This window comes from Atractosteus spatula, chromosome 1 (assembly GCF_055471065.1).
Source record: "Atractosteus spatula isolate fAtrSpa1 chromosome 1, fAtrSpa1.hap1, whole genome shotgun sequence".
NCBI lineage: Eukaryota > Metazoa > Chordata > Actinopteri > Semionotiformes > Lepisosteidae > Atractosteus > Atractosteus spatula.
The window spans coordinates 38,426,880-38,447,519 of record NC_142706.1 but is presented as its reverse complement, the minus strand read 5'-3'; the positions used below and the strand labels follow the sequence as shown (position 1 = coordinate 38,447,519).

General features: G+C 36.9%; 1 protein-coding gene across 10 annotated transcripts in view; it reads left to right on the top strand.

Annotated features, from left to right (window-relative positions):
• ablim2 (actin binding LIM protein family, member 2) overlaps positions 1 to 20,640 on the top strand; it is a 105,157-nt gene that overhangs the window by 48,772 nt on the left and 35,745 nt on the right. For all 10 annotated transcript variants that reach the window (XM_088907303.1, XM_088907154.1, XM_088906906.1 and 7 more), the window contains exons 4-6: positions 8,244 to 8,356; positions 10,579 to 10,705; positions 16,828 to 16,921. In XM_088907303.1, coding sequence (XP_088763429.1) covers positions 8,244 to 8,356; positions 10,579 to 10,705; positions 16,828 to 16,921 — 334 coding nt within the window. The remainder of the gene's footprint in view (positions 1 to 8,243; positions 8,357 to 10,578; positions 10,706 to 16,827; positions 16,922 to 20,640) is intronic.

Here is a 20,640-nt window from a genome sequence, read left to right as displayed (position 1 = left end):
TTTTTTCGGAAGCTAGAAAAGACGTTACTAACAGCAAAGATAGCAAAACTAGCAAAGGACGTTATTAACAGCAATGAAACATGGCATACCAAGAAAAGGTGTTGCATTCCACTTTTTTATGATTTTTTGAGGGAGGGGGAAAGAAACATTATGAAACAGCATGATCCAGAACAACAGTCCCATTTCCTTTCATATACTCCCCCCCTGAAACCCTCCCCAGGTGGTAATGCATACAAACTACTCATAACCAATCATCCCTGCCCATGTGGCAGCCTCATCTCTCCTTATATTCAGAGGTGGGCTCAACTCCACGAAGAGGAGTCCTTTCCCCTCTCTGTGTGCCAATGCAATGAAGAGCTCCAGGTGTACAACATCAAGGAAAGGTCCCACTGATTTTGGGGAAGGGAATGTGGAGGCAGCTTGTACTGAGTAACCATCCGTCAGCAGTAGATGGCTACTATCAGCAGTCGTAATGCTACTCACCTCAATCTGCCTCTAGGGCACAGACAAATATAGCTGTCACACCCTGTACTCCTACTCCTAGTAGACTCCTAGTCTACTTCTGTCCTGTTTCTAATTCCCTGTGATTATTCATGTCTTTCTGGTGTGTCTTGTTGTGTTGCCTGTTTACTTCCTGTGGCTGCTCAGCTGCTCGCTCAGCATTGAGGGTACGGATGTCGTGAGACCCGCCCAGTACCAGGTCGCCCCATGTCCGTGGCCTGAGGGCATAGGTTTCTATACCAACATCGTCCGACCCCCTGAGCCTGGGCTAACCTCCATGTTGCCCCTTTTACCGCTACGCATAGGATCTCTACTGCTCTCATTGTCATTCCATGACAAGCCCTATACGACATTCGTGATAATAGCAATAACCTGTCATTTAACAAAAGACACACCACAGAACAAGGAATGTCTTCCAAGAAAATAGTAGAAGTTGATGATACGTTATATAACACAGTTGCATTTTAACATGAACAGAGAAGATTGTATGGGAACCTAATATAAGTGTTAAGAAATCCTCAAAGGCAACAACAAAGTCAATCCAGTGGCTTTCTTCACTGAACAGTGTGAACAGGGTAACTTGAACCGGAGGGCACAAGTGGAAAGCTTTTAAACTGGCATTACTTTGGTATTTAGTAATTAATTGATTTAAGATAATTGATCTCATCCAGCTGTTTTTATTTGTAAGAAACCAGGGTGTTAACTTCACTAGCTTGACTGGGCTTGTTCCAAACGTCCAGAGCTAATTGGGTAAAGAGGTGCTCCTGTTCTTGGTTTTAAAGGCACTCTTTATGTTTATGTTTTACTGTTTATTGTGAGTCCTCTGGGTAGTATTGCATTATGAATTTACAGTATATGCTAAATGAGTGCGTTTAGCACTTAGGTTACCAATAACCTCAGAAAATAATACTGTATATATCAACACTATAAAGTGAGATGCAATGCTGTGTATTTTTAATGTTGGTAGGGAAGAAAGTGAGCATTTGCAAAGGATTTTAATAAAATGGCAGTGTCAGGAATAGAGACGTGTGGAGGACACTTGGTGGCTGGATAAGAGTAATGCTCTTCAATGGATAAGTGTAATGCGGGATTCGTTTACTGCATTCACTTCGTATCTGCTGGCTCTGGAATGCCTGTTAGCAAGGATGTAGAGTGTATCTTTGCTGAGTTGGTTTCCAGTGAAGCGGCACAAAATATCAAAAATTGAAAATGTACAGTAGTTAAGTGCAGATTTAAGTGCTCGAGTGTTCGGTGATATTCAGGAGTGTCAACAAAAGTCCAACTATTACAATTGGGGAGCCCTTTCAAGACTCCTCTTATTGCATAGACGGTCTTGGGCAGATTTCTGGCTTATACAGGTCTCTCAGATCAGCACTTGCTTGTAGTTTCAACAGCAGTAGTTGCTGCCAACTTACTAGTTAGCAGGAAAGTTGCCTGAGTCTCAGAGAACAAGAGCAAATGTACAGTATGTGTAGTAAGTTTTAAGTCAAATTGTGATTGGTTGCGATGTCACCAGGTATAGTGTTCTCCCCCATCCAGCAGGTTCTGATTGGTAGATTGTCTTGGCCCTGTGGGTGGATTATTGACTGATGTCCTCCAGCTGGGGTTTTGAGTCCAGATGCCTGTTGCCTGAAACTGTAGAAAGTGTTCATCACTGAGGGTGTAAAAATTGAACTGATTTATGATGTCTTGCTTTGAGTCAAAATCCCAGTGTACTCTGCTTATTGGGGGCCCATTTTACCTACATTTGTGAAAAAATGACTCACTGGAACTGAGCTGTACCAGGTAAATTTCCATTAAAAGAAATAAAAAGAATATTCTACTTTTTCCAAATACTTTAATTATCATAATAATAGTATTAGATGCTCCAAAAAATAGAATTAGAATTATGAGAATTTTTAAGGTACAAGCAGTTTCTGTCCTAGGTATATAACTACTATACATCATTTGATTAGTGAAAAATTGTGTGGAGGATGTTATTAATATGCCTCTTGCACAGCTCTTGAAATTTGGCCATTAGTAAGTTTAGGGTTTGAAATGATAAAAAAGAGCACCCAGCTGCAAAATCACAAAAGAAGCATATTTGAAGGGCACTGTCTTAAAAGGAAGCCAAATACATTTTTGGGACATGAATATCATAGATTTATCACTTTTTTTCATCAACTGCCACAACCTATAGGCACTGCCATCATTCAGAGTACAGTAAGTGCACCTAACAGTACCCGGAGGTCAGTTATTCCAGTTTTGGCTGTGCTAAGTAATAACCCATTGAGTGCTAAGAGATATGCACATCTATCACATACTGTATAATCCGTCCTAATGGACCCAGATAATGTCACAAAATTATTGTGAGCCTGCAACCCCCATGTGGTACCAATGAATAGTTGCTAGGGTCCTGTTTCAAAGCACTATTGTCCTTTCACCACCAAATCATCATTGTTCACCTACACAGAATAGTGAGGTTTCAGTGTAATTGAACTCCCAACGGGGAAGAAATAAGCTTTTGGGTTCTTAAATTTCTTGAGGTCAAACCACTTTTTCAAACTGCTGTTACAAATGCAGAATGAATTATGACAAATGGTCTTTAGACCTTTTGTCTGTCAGGCAAATGTGCTTGCAATGCTGAGAAGTAAAGAGCTGGGTCCATTCATTCATCAGTCCAAATCAATAAAACTGCATCAGTCTAATGGGACCGTGCCGCTGCGTTCTTGTTTGACAGAATATAGAACAAGGTTCTTCAGTGGCATTTGAAGGAAATTGTACACCTTTTAAGACCACATTATTCACTGGTTTCCTTTAAAAGATAATGCCTTTTGAATTAATGGCCAGTGAAGGGCCGGGCATTTTATTATAGTAAAATATATTTTACTATAATATATCTTATAGTATATATATAGTATATTATAGTAAAATATCTTTTACTATAATATAATGCAGTAACAGCACAAATGTTGCATACTGTATATGTTGGGGAATAAATGGTTTATTTTGGAAATGTATGATGATATTTAACTGGTTTTGAGAAGTTACCAACCCTTTCTCATGTAAAGGAAGCAATAGTTCCGTTACGTTTACAAAGCGTCTGTTTAGAACCTGCTCAGACTCTCCCACAACAAGCATGTGTATCATTCTGGCTGTAAGAATTCCGCAGTGCCCTTCTCCCAGACTCAGTTTACCTGTTGAGGTTTTAAGTGCGCAATATGATATCCAGATTTGTACAAAGGTTCCCTTGTAGTGGGCCATGTAACCTTTCGCATGTCAAGTTCTCGTGCTTTCTCTGTTCCCAGGTTCTTTTTATGTTGCTTTAGATGCATTGGCAGGGAATGCCTGACATTATGTCACAATTTATTTTCATGCAGTTCACTTAGTTTTATGTTTCTAAGTATCAAGCAACAATTACTTTCATATTATTTTGCAAAATATTTTTGATGGACAGTACTATACTTGCAACACAATTTGTTGATGGTCACTGCAGGACTGAGACAAAATGCAAAAAGGAAACTCCTGTGTGGTTGCTTCCCATGTTCAGTCCTGAACCATTTCAGTAGTTTGAAAGCACAATAAGTGCAAATGTTTCAGGTAAGAGTCTGATACTTCCTGTGTACAATGATGTTGAAATGTAGTATGTTGGTATTGAAATACAAGAGTAAATAACAAATTACAATTAAAAAAAAGAAACGTTAATCACTGCCGGAAGAAATTCATTGAATGCTTTGATTGCTGTCCTGTCCTCTCTAATAAATCTCAGAACTGATGGAGTTTGAGTCACTCGGATGGTCAATGTCATTTCCACCAAGGGTAGTGGTCGTCTTTTCAGTTTTCCTCTATTGCAACTAAGCAGAGACTGTCAGTGCTCGTTAATCAGTGATAGCAGCTTGTGCCCATTTCATTAGGGAACTCTTCTTTACACAGCCGCAAATTAAATAGCGTTTTAATGATCAAATTAATCTGGAGCTCTGTGAAGAGGCCCAATTCATTTCATATAAATTCAGTAGGATTAAAACTATGGTACCATAAAAAATCTAAATATGAAGCGTATGTTCTTCAGATTTTTTAGGTGTGTATTTGTTTTTTTAATGGACTTGGAGCTTGTGACTTTTACAACTTTAAAATCAAACTTTTCTCATAACCTTGCAAAGCAGAATAATATGGGTCTTTGTCGGAATGCACAATATAGTTTTTCTAACTGCATATTTTGTATTGCTCTACATTTTTTCTAATTTGTAAACGAAATATTAATTGACATATACTGTACAGTATGTTCTCAGAAGCCTGGTCACTACTACTGTACTTCTAAATTAAAAAATAATTTGTTAATCTGGGGGAGGTGGGTTGTGCAACCGACATGAAGAAAAATATTAAATGCGAAATGTATGCGTATGTTTTTCACTAATATTTCAAGCATATAAGAGTCTGAATGGCCTCTATAAAAGTGAAATAGGTTATTATTGTAGGTAGTATAGACCATTCCCACTTTGTGACATGACATTGTTCTGAATTGCTTGACTTTAATCATTGTGTGCTACATGTCACTCATACATTATGCATTAGAATTCATGAGATACTGTAGCCAATACCTGGGGATTTGAAGAAAGACCAGGCTGAGAATAAAGAAATGTAAGTCTGTTTTTACAGTTGGTACAGTATATGTGGAGGTAAAACAAACCCAGTTTGTGTGCCTACTAGTGAACATTAAAACCTCCTGACCATTAAATGTGGCTATTGTGATGCAACGTCTCTAAAATAACTGAGCAAAACCCACTTTTTTGAATGCTGATAATTTACTGGGGGAAATCAAAGTGGACGTCCGTCATTTCAATGAACCAGTTTAAGTGATCTTTTGTTCTGGGCTTTGTCAGAAACTGCAGTCACCGGCAGTTGCTGTTTGAAAAGAATTCATAGCTGGACTTCAGCTCAGCTCCTTTTTTTTAAATTATTTTACTTCTTAACCAGTAGCTCTTGTCTCGTGGACGCAGATTATGATATGAATCAGCAGTCTCCTGATCTAAAATCTAAAAATGCAGTAGCTAGGAGATAAATCATGTTTCCTGATTTCAATCTGATGTGACAGCAGGGTGAGGCCACTAAGTTTATGCTGTTTGTTCTCTGAAAATAATGGAGATAAAGAACCAGCAGGGATTCTGACTTGACAAATCAACCACACAGTTGATTTCTAATTACTCATACACACTGGTTGCTAGTTGCCATGAGAGAGTAGTTGCACCACTCTCAAGTGTGAGATTTCCACTATATAGCCCATGTATGGTTTTCAGTTGAAGCTAACTGGATGGCACCTGGAGCACTTTAGGAAGAAAATGGCCTTGTGGTTCACACTCAGGCATACAATGAACACCTGTAAGTCTGTAGAGTTGCTCTGGGTTCTGACTGATCCTCCTACTGTATATCTTGGATACAAACACCTTTGGATTAGGACATCTTCTTTTCTGTTATTAACAAGCTCGTTAAATCCAGTGCTCTTTCTTCCACCCTGACCTCTGTTTTAAGTTTTTGCAGTTTTTTCAAACCTGGTTTGATGCTAGTTTGATGCTAGAATTATCTGAATCAAACCTTAGCTCTGTACCTGATTTTGATAACTATTAGAGCCCTCGTTTTTACATTGGCATTCCCTGAGTACCGTTTTTTTCTGAATTTAGCTTAGTTGATTCAGAACAACTTACAAAAATTATATTAACAGCCGTAAAACAGCTTATTGTTGCCTAGATCCCATACCTACCTCTCTATAATAAGTTTGCCTGTCAATCATCTTCTCTTTAATTGTCAATATTGTCAAGTTCTAGTTTCCATGTGTGTGGTCCACAATGCTTTAAAGACTCCATCAATCACTCCAATACTAAAGAAACCTGGCTTGGATTCTGATATAATGATGAGCTACACACCAATTTCTAAATTCACGTTTCTATCTGTTTGTAGAGCATTAATCACAGGCTTACATTCCAGTATAGTTTTCATTGTAATCATAGAACTGAGACTGCTTTTATCAGGGTTGTACAGTATACAGTATGATTGACCTATTGTGACTGACTTTGGGGGCTGTAAGTATTCTTTGGTGAGGTTTTGATACAGTAAATCCTTCAGAGTTGCTCAAACGCTTGCAAGCATTATTGTCTATCAATGGTACTGTGTTTAAATGGTTTCACTCATACCTGACCATCAGGCAGCATTTTGTTTCCCTTGGTCCTTATAAATCCCCCATGGCCACAGTCAGTCATGGTGTGCCACAGGATTTGGGTTTGGGCCACTTGGTTTTTGTTATTTACAGTACAGTATATGTTTCCTCTTGGTTAGATAATACGCAAATATGTTTTCAGTTTAATTGCTAAGCAAATGTCCAAAACTCTGGCTGACTTCTAACTCACACCAGACCCTGACAATATATCACACCTACGCTTAAATCTTGAATTCATCATTACAAACAGCTGGTATTTGCATGAACATCTGACCAAAAATAATTGAAAGAAATATTTATAGCAGTGAAGTTACAAAAACTGTCAAACTGGTGACATTGTATTATTTACATATACAATGTCAAGAATTACATACTTTTAATACCATGTTATAGCCATAGATTGGTTGCCTGTAAAGTCACGCATTCTGTGTAAGATCTTGTTACTGACTTTAAATCATCTGGGCTGGAATCTCTGAACACCTTCATGTTTACACTCCTTCCTGTAGGCTCCATTTAATTGCGGTAAGTCCTTTGCTCACTCTACCTAGGACTTAATCTTGGACTTTTGCTGTCATTGTTATGGAACTCTTCTGACTTTGTGACAGACAAATTCTTTGATTCTCTTCAAATCTACAGTTAAAACGCACCTGTTTACTAGTGTCTACAGTATTTCTGATTATCCTACATTTTTGTTGATTACTTTCTTTAATCACCGTGTACGGCTTCGTTGGCTTTGGAAAAGCGCTTTATAACTAAAAGTTCTTCTTCTTCTGCGTATTTTTACTATTATAATTTTGGATAAGGCAAACGCTTATTTATACTGGTGACAATTCACGTTGCTGCACCAATGAGCCAGCTATCAAAAATGCCACATGAGCTGGATTCTCCAATGAGGGATGCATCTGTTACTGCATCTACTTAAATTTTTTAATTAATGTTCAAATGCATTGCAGGCTTTCAGCTTTATGCAACAAAATCTAACAATATATTCATATACAGTATTACTCATGAGGCTGAGGCCTAGTATCTAACCTCTCATATGATGCTGCTGCAGTGTGTACCAAAATGTAAAGGGTCTGTTGCTCCTATTTTCTTCCACACCTTCTGTTTTCTCCTGAAAACCTAAAAGACTGAGTCTAAGTGTGTCACGGATGTCGGATGGGCTTGTCGTGGAATGACAAGGAGAGCAGTAGAGACCCTATGTGTAGTGGCAAAAGGGGCAACACGGAGGTTAGCCCAGGCTCAGGGGGTCGGACGATGTCGGGATAGAAACCTATGCCCTCAGGCCACTGACGTGGGGTGACCTGGTAACAGGCGGGTCTCACAACATCCGTACCCTCAATACTGAGCCAGGAGCGGAGAAGCCACAGGAAGTAAAGAGGCTACACAACAAGACACACTGGAAAGACATGAGTAATCACAGGGAACTAGGAACAGGACAGAAGTAGAGTGCCCTCTAGGTGTGACAGAGTGATGGGGTCTTCATCCAGAAGGCTTAAATGTTTAAAAGTTATGTCAAGTGAGTAAATGTGATTTTTTTTCTTTTGGATTGCAGACAGCCTTTTCCTCCAGGCGACCGGGTGACTTTCAATGGGAAAGAATGCATTTGCCAAAAGTGTTCACAGCCCTTGCCTGCCAACAGCCCTGCACCGGTCCAAGTTGTCCGAAGTAAGCGCTTCTCCTCCCATTCGCCTTTAGTCATCTAATTTATCATAAAGGATCGGCAAGGATGTGCTCCAGCAGATTAGCACAGCTGTGTCCATCATTTCTTCATCTGACATTGTTGATAAAGATTCTTTCATACCAACCTTCATGAACAAGGGCCAAATCTCAGAAAGCAATGTCTTGTTAATTATTAATATCACATATCATAAGACCAGTTCTATATTTGTTATTTTAAGTGTGCTCCTAAAAGAAAGACATTTGCAAATCCTGTCTCCATTCTCCACTCTTCTTTCTCTCTTATTTCTTTTTCTTGCCATATTGAAAATGATCAACTTGTACAAATCTGAAAGACAGCTGGTTTTTAAAAAGCTTGCAGATAAAAAATAATCCAGTAGGACTTAAAATAATCTTTAAGCCAGATGTGCTGGAGGCAAATGGAGGGAAGTTAATGTCATGAAAGTTAATCTAAAAAGGAAAATGTAGGTTGCCTTGAAAGTACAAGGAGCAAAACCCTTTGCCTTTGTACCTTTGTCTGGTTACTCTTAACATTGTCACAATCGCCTTTACAAAAGATCATTTGAAAGCCTACAGTTTAATCTCTAATAAAGGGTTTTGATTATTTTTTCCATATGATTGCATTGTGGTTTCATCATTACAAATAGCTAGTATTTGCATAAATAGTATGTATGCAAAGTATTTAGTATTTCCATAAGTGTCTTGCAAAAATAATTGAAATAAATATTTCTAGCAGTGAAGTTACAAAAACATGTAAGGTTTGACATTTAAATTAATTCTTTGCATATGCAATATAAAGAATTGTAATAATAATTCTTATAATACAATTCTTATAAACCATAGATTGCTTACACCCATTAATTAATTTTAAAATATTATTAATTTAATAGTTTGTAACTAGTGCATAGATTCCTTAATCCATTATTATATTGGACATTGTGTGTCCATAGACTTTCATCTGGGAATGTAAACTCATTAAAAGTTGATCACAAAATATGTATGTCTCTCTTTAGACCCCCTACAAAGGTATAATTGTATGAATTTTTAATGTACAGTATTGTGGTTTCATTGAGAGGACAGAAAGGCATCAAGGACATCAGAATCGAATGTAAACAAACTAACCTTGACCAATTCCCTTTAAAACTTGTGCAGGTTTTCCCACCTGACCTGACATAAGCAGCTGCTTTAGGGTTTCCTTTCTGACAGTTTTATTCTATGCTTTGAGCTCATACAACCATAAATCATTCATGAGATCCTTTGACATGTACAGTAATAAAAACACATTTGAATTGATCTAAGGGGCTAATTATTGATGGTACTTCTCATATTCTGCCAACAAAGCATGTGGGAAATAAGTATCAAAACAAACAAAAACATACTGTACAGTAGTTCATCTCTGAAAATCCTGGGGTACTTGCAGTCAATGAATACTACAGTCCCATTGTCTGTTCTTTACCTTATAAGCAGTGATAAATTGAAGGATTTTTTGGTGTTTTTCTTCCAACTACAACTGTTGTTGTGTTTTGGGAAATGTGTTATCACTGTATACCTTTTCTTTAGAATAATTTTCATTTGATTTTAGTGTCGGAAAAGTTGTGTTTTTGTTAAATACGTTTTTTAAACAACTGCATGCAAAGTGTTATTCAAAGTAAAAGGGCATTACTCTCGTAATTCTTTTACAAGTTCTGATCACAACAATGTGATCCAAGATATACTTGTAAGAATTAGTTCACAATTTTGGAGACCAAAATATTCTTGGATGTTGAGAGTTAAGGGGGTTATTTCAGAAGCATAGTTTATAGTATCTCACAAGGAACAGAAAAAATAAATAATTTGATGTGTATTCTTATTTATAAGACAGGGCATTTATGATTCAATCAGGTTTTTGAAGGCAGTATGTAACCGAACATTTTATTGTTTCTGATGCAGTTACCCATAGAACATGACTAGAGAATATATAGGATTAGTACAGTATATCCTCAAACCACACCTCTGTCTTTGCAGCACTCAATGATCGTGGTATTAAACCATACAGTACCATGCATTAGCTTTGTTGGCTTAAGTAGCTTAAAATATATGTCTTTTTAGTGTATTTATGTGTGTGCAGACAGATTCATAATTATGTTTCTGTACTTCACAGTTAAAACTTTTTTCTAGAGGCTTCGCAGTGGGATTAGAATTCACCTTACCATAAAAATATTGTTTTTCAGACTGCTGTGGCTGTGGAAAAGATTTTAAAAATGAACAATCTCTGGTGGCTTTGGACAAACACTGGCACCTTGGCTGCTTTAAATGCAAAATTTGTAATAAAGTGCTGAATGCAGAATACATCAGCAAGTAAGTATTATTTTTGTTTTAATTATGGCTAAATGGTTTTGCTTTTATTGTCAGTCTGGACTGTTCAGTTAAAGTCTCCTGAACTACCAATGAACATAATGGGAAGAAAAATGTGAGCCTAACTGACATGTTCCATAAATTAATTAAGTGTAGAACCATTCCATATATTATATATAAAACATACACAGCGTTTTCAAAATGTTTCTGAACCCAGTAACACGGGTCATTTTGAGCAAATGTGTTCATTTGTTTTCTGAAAGAGTTTACAATTGTGTAGCAAGTACTTAAGTCCAGAGAACACCTGTAGAGTATGTAGAAGATTTTGGCAGCTGACCTACACAGCTGTGCTCTGAAAAACAGTCTTGATATTGAACTCGTGCATGAGAGCCTCTGGAGTGTGTGATGAGGCTGGTGCACATTGTATTTCAAAGCTCAGTGTTAAAGTATGCAGTTGTGCTCCTGCAGTGTCGCTGTGGGAGCAGATGACCTTGATTTCTTTGGAACTTCACAACAAAACAGAGGGGTGATGTTTCAGTCATGGGAGGAAAGCCCAGGATAATCTAAGGCCTCCCAACTAGACACATTCAATCTCAGAGCACTGCATGATGAAATAGATGAATATCCACTGCATGAAACAATATTTTGAAAGGTTTCTCACTCAGTAACAGCTCTCCATCTGTTGCTACAAAAACAAGTTTTGTTCTGACTGGAGTACTCCCTGAGCATGAACAAGATGATGTACTGTATATTAGTCTGTGATGCTGATTCTTCAGAATTCGTTCTAATGCAGACACCTCTGAATATTTAACCCATCAGATCTTTACTGTTTCAGTCTTTTTTGCTACATCTGAGAACCTACATTGAGTATATTGTTCTTATCTGTTTTTCAGTTTTACAGGGGAAAAATAGGTTATATTCATTTCACATGGGTGCATATACTGTATGGTGATTGCTCAAAGTCTGAAAAAAAAACATATCTTTTTAAATAAAACAAATATAAAATTGATAACCAAGGACGTTTGTACTAATAGAAAACTATATATTTTTTCAAATTAGAATTTTGTAATCTCTTGTTGAAGTTTAATCATTCAATATTAGTGAGAAGTATCAGTGTCAAATTTGACACCGGCAATAAATGTTAAATAAATGTCAAACTCACAGCTTTCTTAAGGGTGCCGTTATGGATGTTTTTATAAATTATACAGTTTTCTTCCTCAGTTCAGCAATTCCCCATTGCAAATCAGGCACTTTAGGGGTCTTTATTTACTTTTATTGCACATTCACAAGGAATACAACAGTATTCTGGACTGTCTTGGGTCTTTGAATATGTGTACTGAAAATATGTAATGCCAGATCCTTTCCTTAGATGTACACATGGTTGAATTATTATTATTATTATTATTATTATTATTATAAAGTATATGAATATAAAAGCAACAATAATAATAATAAATAACTTATATTTATAAAGTGCCTTTCCAAACCCAACGCTGTACATCATGAATAAAGAAAAACACAAAAAAGACACAATAAGAGTAAATGGAGAAAAAAAACATACAGGTTTTTACAAATTGACTGTAGGCAGTCAGACGTAGATCTTGGTAAAAAGGTCAGTTTTAGGCTTAGATTTGAAGAGAGCTACAGAAGTTGTCTCTTGTAAAGTCTGAGGAAGGTCATTCGGCAACACTGGAGTTGGAGGAATCAAGCCTTGATGTTATAAATGCATGGATCAGGCACTCAGCATCAGACATTAATAAAAATTGCCAAATTGAGGCAACATTTCTAAGGTGAAAGAAAAATGTCTTAATCATTTTTTTTACATGTGGCTCAAAAGACAGAATATGATCAAGTGTGACTCTCAGTTTCCTAACTATAGCTGACACATGAGTGCATGAATATAAACTGTGATGTTTATCTAGCTGAGATTTGCTGCCCACCAGAAACATTTCTGTTTTGTCACTATTTCGCTTCAGGGAATTTAATGTCAACCAGAGTTTGCTGTCATGCAAGCAAGAGATAACTGATAAAGGGGGGAGAATAGAGGGGAAAGAGGTTTTAACATAAACCTTCATGAAAATGAAGACCATGTTTGCATATAATTTGGCTGAGAGGTAGCATATAAATAATAAAATGTAAAAAGCACAAGACTGAACCCTGAGGTACACCATGATTGACTAAGGCTATGGGGAATTTATGAAGACCAATGGAGACAAAATGCCACCAGTTACAGAACCAGTTAAAGAAGGTCTGCAAGTGACTACGCAATATTGAATGATTTACTGTATCAAAGACAGCTCTAAGATCGAGGGCAAAATGATACATATAGCCCCCACATCAATCATTCACAACCTTAACAAGAGCAGTCTCAGTGCTCTGATGTGAGCAGAAGCCAGACTGAAATGGCTCAAACAGGTCATTAACTGTGATCCACAGCCACACGCTCTAAAACTTCAGAAAGAAATTATAAATTAGAAATTGGTCTGTAGTTCATCATTATATCAGAGTCCAAGCCAGGATTCGTCAGGATAGGAGTGATAGATGCAGTCTTTAAGGCGTTAGAGACCACACCAAGGGAAAGGGAAATGTTGCTGATGTTTTGATTTAACGGACAGGTGTCTGGGAGGCAAACTGCGTGATTTTTTTTTTTGTCAAAGCCTGAAAGTGTGAAAAGTGTATCCGTTGATCAGGAATTTCCCCTTGAACTTGTAGGGTGAAATGTTATGATGCTCTAATATTGAGTATTTTACCTAAAGTTTTGAATCTTAACTGTGGTAATTACTGATGTTCAAAACCTGTCAGTATGTATTAAATTATAAGGGCATATTAAATAGGAATATGTAAATCTAAACCCTGCATTTAAGATACCAGTTTCCTGTGGAGATATCATGGTAGACATATTTTGAATATAAGGCTGTTCTTTCATCACTATTGCATCACTGTATAAACAGACACCATGGAGATGTGTTTCTTTAGAACTTTTAGGAAACTGAAAAGCAGAGGCCAGCATAACTGGAACACATTTTATGATAAAGCAAGATTCATGTTTGGCATCCCTCACTGAGAAATAGATTACCTAACAAAATAAATGAGCAGGTCAGTGTAGAATAGGGTCTTTCAGATAGCCTTTAGGGTTGTGATACAATTTTCTTGGATTACTTCACGATAATAAAATTGCTCAATACGCAGTTAAACAAAAAGGATTTTAAAATACATTTACAGTCACAATTATTGTGATTTTGCGATGTACTGTATTGGTCTGTACAAATCCTGGATTTCCATTGTAGGAAGTAAGACTATATTGTTAGTTTATACTTTTAAAATGTTTACCTTTTATTTCTTCATGTTTTATTAAGAACAAAAAGGGAAGTCCCATAATGATCTAAACATTATAAAGATATCTTTATGTGAAAGAGTTCAGTATTCATCCTTCATTTGTGTTTATTCAAAAAATGTTTAAAGAATTGAATGTGGGTCACCTACTGTACCTTATACCCTGTATAAGGGATATTATTTTCAGAAATTACAAAACAATATGTGTTTATACTAACTGCCTAAACTGCTCTATGTTTTTAACCATAAGCAGTATTTTAATAAATTATTTGAACTTTGAAGTATTTTCTTTCTTTTTTTATTGAATCAGTTTTTATGCAAACTCGGAAATGGTAATTATATGTCACGATCCGATTCTTTCCGGGCCCTATGCGGATGACACGATCCAGCATTGTGAAGACACAAGGGGAAAAATAGTCATGCAGGAAAAGGGTCTGGAGACAGGGGGCGTGTCCAGGGGGTGCTGGTGATCCAGGGAGGTGTGGCCGAGGCAAACAATCCATGTAAAGTCCAAACAGGGAATCCAACACAAAAGCAAGAGTCCTTAACCAGGCGATCCATCCGGGGATTAAAACCATGAACCGGGTCGGGACCGGCAAAGGGAGGGGAAGCAGGAACTGAAGGTTAAAAACATAACGGAGCCAGACACACCAGGACCCGGGCTCTCACGATGCGGAAATCAATGAGAAGCCCCGGATGACGTCTGCATCTGGCTTATAAGGTGGAACAGAAGAGGGGCTGGAATAAAGAACAGGTGTGGGTAATGGGACAAAACGAGGAAGGGCTGGAGCACCCTTAAGAGGAGGAGTAACGATCATGACACTATATTCAAACTGTACACCTAGGCTTTTTCATAATTGTAATCACATTGATTTCCTGGAGTTGTATGTCAATACCATTAACTTTTAGTCACAATTAAAAAAATCATATTCTTAAATCATGAATGTACTTCATTTGTGAGGTTATTTAATATTTATAGAAAATATATTATATGTTCATTGTAGATGTTTCAAAGCGCTTTTTCAGGAATCAAAATGACATTAAGTACTGTAAGACCAAACGCTTGTCTTCTTTTTTATATTATTTATTTTATTCTGGTGCATTCCTGGGGTCATCTGTGTGTCTGTCATATGGTGTTTCTCATTGTTTTTACCTTCGCCATTACTTGTGATTGTCACTGAAGTGAAGCTCTAACACTTCAATGATCACTGATCTCTAAAGTCTCTACTGCATCTGATCAGCTAGTATCTTTGATAAATTCTCTGTCAACATCTGTCCAGTTCATTCTTTTACTGATAAGATCTTAAATGATTTTCATTATTAAGATACAGTTATGAGCATTACATGCCATACAAATAATGTGCACAAAAAACTGTGTATCCCTTGTATCATTCTGTCCTTTACTACTGTGACTCCCAGCTCACAGCCTGATCTCCAAGGCTAAGTAAGCCTGGGCCTGGTCAGTACTGAGATTACAGACCTCTAAGGAAATCCATGTTGCTGCTTTATGTGGTGTTGGAGGACCATCCCTGCAGACCAGAATCTCCATTCAAATGCCCCAGTATGTCCAGTGTCCCTACGTATTAATGTTGTAAGAGGTACTGTACTTCAGATAAAAAGATAAACCAAGGTCCTGACAACATGTGGTCATTAAGGATCCCATATTACTATATGGAAGAGTAGTGTAGGTGTCCACTTCAAGCTTACTCAGTCTGGCCTACGTACTGTAATGTCCCCCCTTAATGCAAAAGGTGTAGGCGAATCTGCTAGAACATCATGGCTGCTTTGAGTCACCCAGTTGTGGGCTGTACTTCATTGCTGGATGACGTGGGTCCCTTGCTATGAAGGGCTTTAGGATGAAAAGTGATGTGGAAAATGCATTAAATTATTATAATTGTTACTCATTTCATTTTTTTATATTTTCTTTGCAGATTCTTCTAGGGAATACATTATTAGGTAGTGTTTTAGAAAGGTTTTGTCTTCATTAGTGTTTAGCATTCAGTTCATGGATCAGTTCATGGATCAAGCTGTAGTTTTGATAAACCTGTTTTGTTTCATGCTCGCAAGTGATTTAGCCTCGGGTTTGTATTGTAAATTCAGTATCGTGGATACCTGTCCTGTACGTATAGATTATATTACATGTCTCTTTTAGTTAATTGTTATGAGCAGCAGTTAGTGGTTAGCATTGTTGCTTTGCAGTGCTGCAGCCCTGGGTTCAGTTCTGGTCCTGGGGTGCTGTCTGCTTGGTGTTTATCTGTGTGTGGGGGTCTCTTCTGGGTGCTCTGGTTTCCTCCCACAATCCCAAAGATATACCAGTAGGTTAATTGGCTTTTGGGAAAATTGGCCCTGGCGTGAGTGTGTGTGTCTGTGTGTGTGTGCTCTGAGATGGACTTGCGTCCCATCCAGGGAATATCTCACCTTGCATCCATTGCTTGCGGAGATAGCCTCCAGCTCCCCCGTGACCCTAAAATGTATGCAGAGGTTAGTAAATGGGTAGATGGATTAAGTGTTACTTATTTTTTGTCTGATCAAATGAGACGTGCCCTTGGCAACAAGGCTTTCAGCTAATGGACTCCTGTGCTAAACTTGGTGTCACACAAGGTTAATGTTTGTGTTATTAATAGTGATTAAGTGAAATGAGCTACCATCCCAATTTGCCATGTTATATACTGAACTGACAAGTTTAGACATTAAATTAAAAACAAATTAAAGGCACGGTGTATGGCAGTTTTGTTTTTTCTATATTTGTAACATTTTTGATCAATTGTTTGTTGTTTGTTTTTTTGTTCAAGGGATGGGGTTCCTTACTGTGAGGTCGACTACCACGCAATGTACGGCATTCAGTGTGAACAGTGTAAGAAGTACATCACAGGCAAAGTGTTAGAGGTAAGACTAAAAATGTGTTGTTGTCTGAATTTAGTTTAAGCTTATGCCTCCATGAGAGGAAAAGAATATTTTTGTGTAGGAGCATTAAACACACAGATTGGGAAAGTATTATATGTCTGACCTTTCAATATGCAGTATATTTCAAATAAACAGATTAAACACATAACATCTTACATCTAACAAAATTGACCCCAAAGCCAACAGTCCTTACACTTGCAAGATTTTACGGGAAAGCCAAAAGCAAAGCAAAATCAGTAATGAATATACCTGGTTGACTTCAGTCCTCATTCTTCCCAAAATTATATCAGCTTCCATTATCAGAATAGTTATCAGAATATTATCAGGAAAGTTCTGTGTGTGAGTGGTTAACTGAGCCAGAACTCTGAGCAGTTGAAGTGTTGGCATAGTATTTAATAGATAAAAAACACAAGACTTGTCACTTCCTTGGAATAACAAAAAACGAATTAAACAAATTTCGAAAAAGCTCAGAAATGTGTTTTTCCACTTAGTATTCAAATGATTTCTTTAAAAGTATGAACTGTGATGCAGTGCTATCAAAATGCACACGTAGTTCAAATGTCAATTAGCCAGCGTAAAACACCCTTTGGAATGATTAGCATGCAGGGGTCTCCCATTGAAATGCCATGCCATTTGATTCAAGGATACCAGTGGCTCAATGACCCTTTGGAGTTCATTTAGAAAAGGAGTGGAGAAAAGGGTAATACGGTTGTGTTGGCTGACAGAAGTTTGCTGAATGTGTATTTTTTATGGTGATTGAGTAAAGTAAGGCTTCCTGTAGGGATAAAAAGGTTTGTGTTTATCATTGTACTGACTTCATAAAAGGAATGAAAAAAATCCCAATGAAAAATAGAATAGATTTTGAAGAAAAGTTGTGGAAAGTTATGAGGTACTTTTATCTGTTGTGCTGGGACTTGACGTATCTTATTGATTGTGGCATCCGTTTAGTACAGCATATCTCCTAAAATATTTAACAACTTCTTCAAATGGCATTCTGAATAGATTTTATATAAAGTTATATATTTATATGATTTTTCTTGGGTTACAGCTTTTTCTTGGGTGAAGCTGTTGTTTACGTTGTATTTTGAAAATTTGTTTAGACGTTATCTGCTATTACCAATGCCAGTGCTAACCCCATAATTATTTATAATGCCTAAGTGATGGAAAACATGGGACCTAAGGTGTAAGCTGATTTGCTATGGCTATTTTCCCCACTAATGCCCACTTCTGAAATCATGCAGCAAAGTGAAATGGTTGTTATGCTGCTATTAGGAAAGTCAAGAGTACCATAAATAAACAATTGTGTTTTATCTGTTTGAATAAATAACACAATAAACCCACAATTGTGTTAAATCTGTTTGAATAAATATCTGGAAATTAAAGGGGGATACCTCTGATAACAAAGAAGATGCCACTTCATAGCCTACTGTATATCACTAACTACGGCTAGCTGTGGATTAAGTTCACGGACATGATTTCCAAAATGAGGAAGTCCATCCTTTCATTCTTAATGGGTCCATTTTCATTCTTAAAAAAAACTTTTTTAATAGTCTGTCCATGACTTCCTTGCTCATACTGTACATAAGACCCCTTATGGTCCAAGTCCTCTGGTTCATGTCTATTAGACACTGGACACCAACTCAAATACTGTATGCTGTATCCATTTTACCGCTCCTTGAACCCGAATGATAAACCCGGTCTTGGGTGTGAAATATGTGTGGATTAATTAGCTGTTCCAGTCAGCATCCGAACAATGTTTTTTGCCTTTTTCTAACAAAATACTCAGAAGTAAAGAACAACCACATCTTGAATAGTATAGTTTATATGCAAAATCATATATTTATTGTTACATGGAAATAAGAATATATTTTTTTAGAATAAAATTATGTTATTTGTATCCTTGGTTTTTAAAAAGAATCTAATCTGAGAAATGTTTCTACCTACAAAATAGTCTTCTTTATCAAGAATCGCCCTTTAAAGAGAAAATTCACTACATAGTTTCAAAATAGTATCACTTAAAAATAGAATACCTGATAGGCAGACTAGATCTTATGACTTGTTTGTTCTCTAAAGACAAAATTGAACGTTTTGCTGAGGACACTTTTTCGAGAAAGAAATGTTGATAAAAAATGACAAGAAGCATATACAGTAAGCAATAAATGTCTGAATGAATCTTCAGTAGGCAGATATTAAAGAAGCAAGCTCATTAGAGTATATGGCTGAAACACGTTGTTGGGTGAAGGGTGATCTATATTTATCTCCTCCAGGAAGGAATAAAAAAGGAGTGTGCTCAAGACAGGAAAATTGATTGTTGCTAACATTCAGTCTTTTTCTTTCACTTTCTTTGTCATGACTATCAGTGACCAAAACAATCATGAACACGTACAGAGCATGCATTCACAAATGGGTGTTGCTATCGCTTTTGTCTCATTAATTCTTTTTACAGGCCACAGGAAAATTGAGTGTTTTCGTTTGTCATTTTGTGGAATATGTTCAATAATAATAATAGCTATTGTGACAGGTATTTCTAAGTAATTCTATGACGTTACACAAAAGTGTTAGTTAAAAAATTGTCTTTTTGGTGAAGATGGTTAAACCTGTATAAAGTCATTAAAGGTCTGATATGGAGTATTTTTATTGATTGAGCTCTAAAGACCATTCAGTGGTCTAATCCCAGAAGCGAGTAGAAGCTAGTAAAACAGATTGACATCCAGAATTTGCTTTAGGGTGAATGTCAGTACAAGCTGTAACATCAGTCAGTACCACTGCTGTTCTTTTATAGTGTGAGTTGTAGTTTAGAGAGAAGGGTTGGCAGAAACACACTTGCCACGCAGCAAGAGAAGATCACAGCAACAGAATGGCTGTGGAGATAATCTGACTTCAGGCTAGTGAATTTGGAAGTGCATTTGAGCATTTGAAGTACCATCCTTGGGTAAAAGACTGTAGTGAACCAAAAAATAAATCTGCTCTCTGGTTTCAGATTTTGACTTGAAAGAGTGAGCTGTGGTTTTGGTTACCCGTTAGGATGACTACATGCTCATAGTGTGTCATCAGTGCATGATAGTCCCATTTGCTATGGTTTTATATAAGTAGCTCAATTGGCCGGGCTCTGAATTGAAGTGTATTCTTCAGAGAATGAAAGACAACAGCTGTTATGAATGACAGTGTTTCCTTATGATTTCAGTGTACATTTTTGCTATCTGCATGCATACTCTGCTGTAGACTGCATGAAATGTCATTTGCCAGGTGTTCTAATGAGTCCCCTAAAATGCTAGTATTTTCACCCACATTTTCAAGTTCTCAATCTACCACAATCTTTACCTTGGAAACAAGCTTAAGAATGTTTCTTTCACAAGGGATATCATCAAAAAGCTTTTAAAAATCTAAATATTAGTGCACGATTTATATCCACTTTTACTGTTGCTTGTTCTAAGAAGTCTGTGTCAGAATTGCTCTTCATTTCTAAATCTTTGTTGAAACAATATTGCTTTCTTATTGTAGTGAATATCCAGTCATATTTGGTCTTCATGTGTATATGTAAAACAATAAAACTCAACATGTCTTTGTAAATAACTAAAAGACTTTTATGTAAAAAATATATGTATAATATATGAAGTCCTTATTTGAGGCAAGTAATATAGTCACTACCGGAAAGAGATTAGGGTATTATATGTATATATATGATATAAATTGATTCTTTT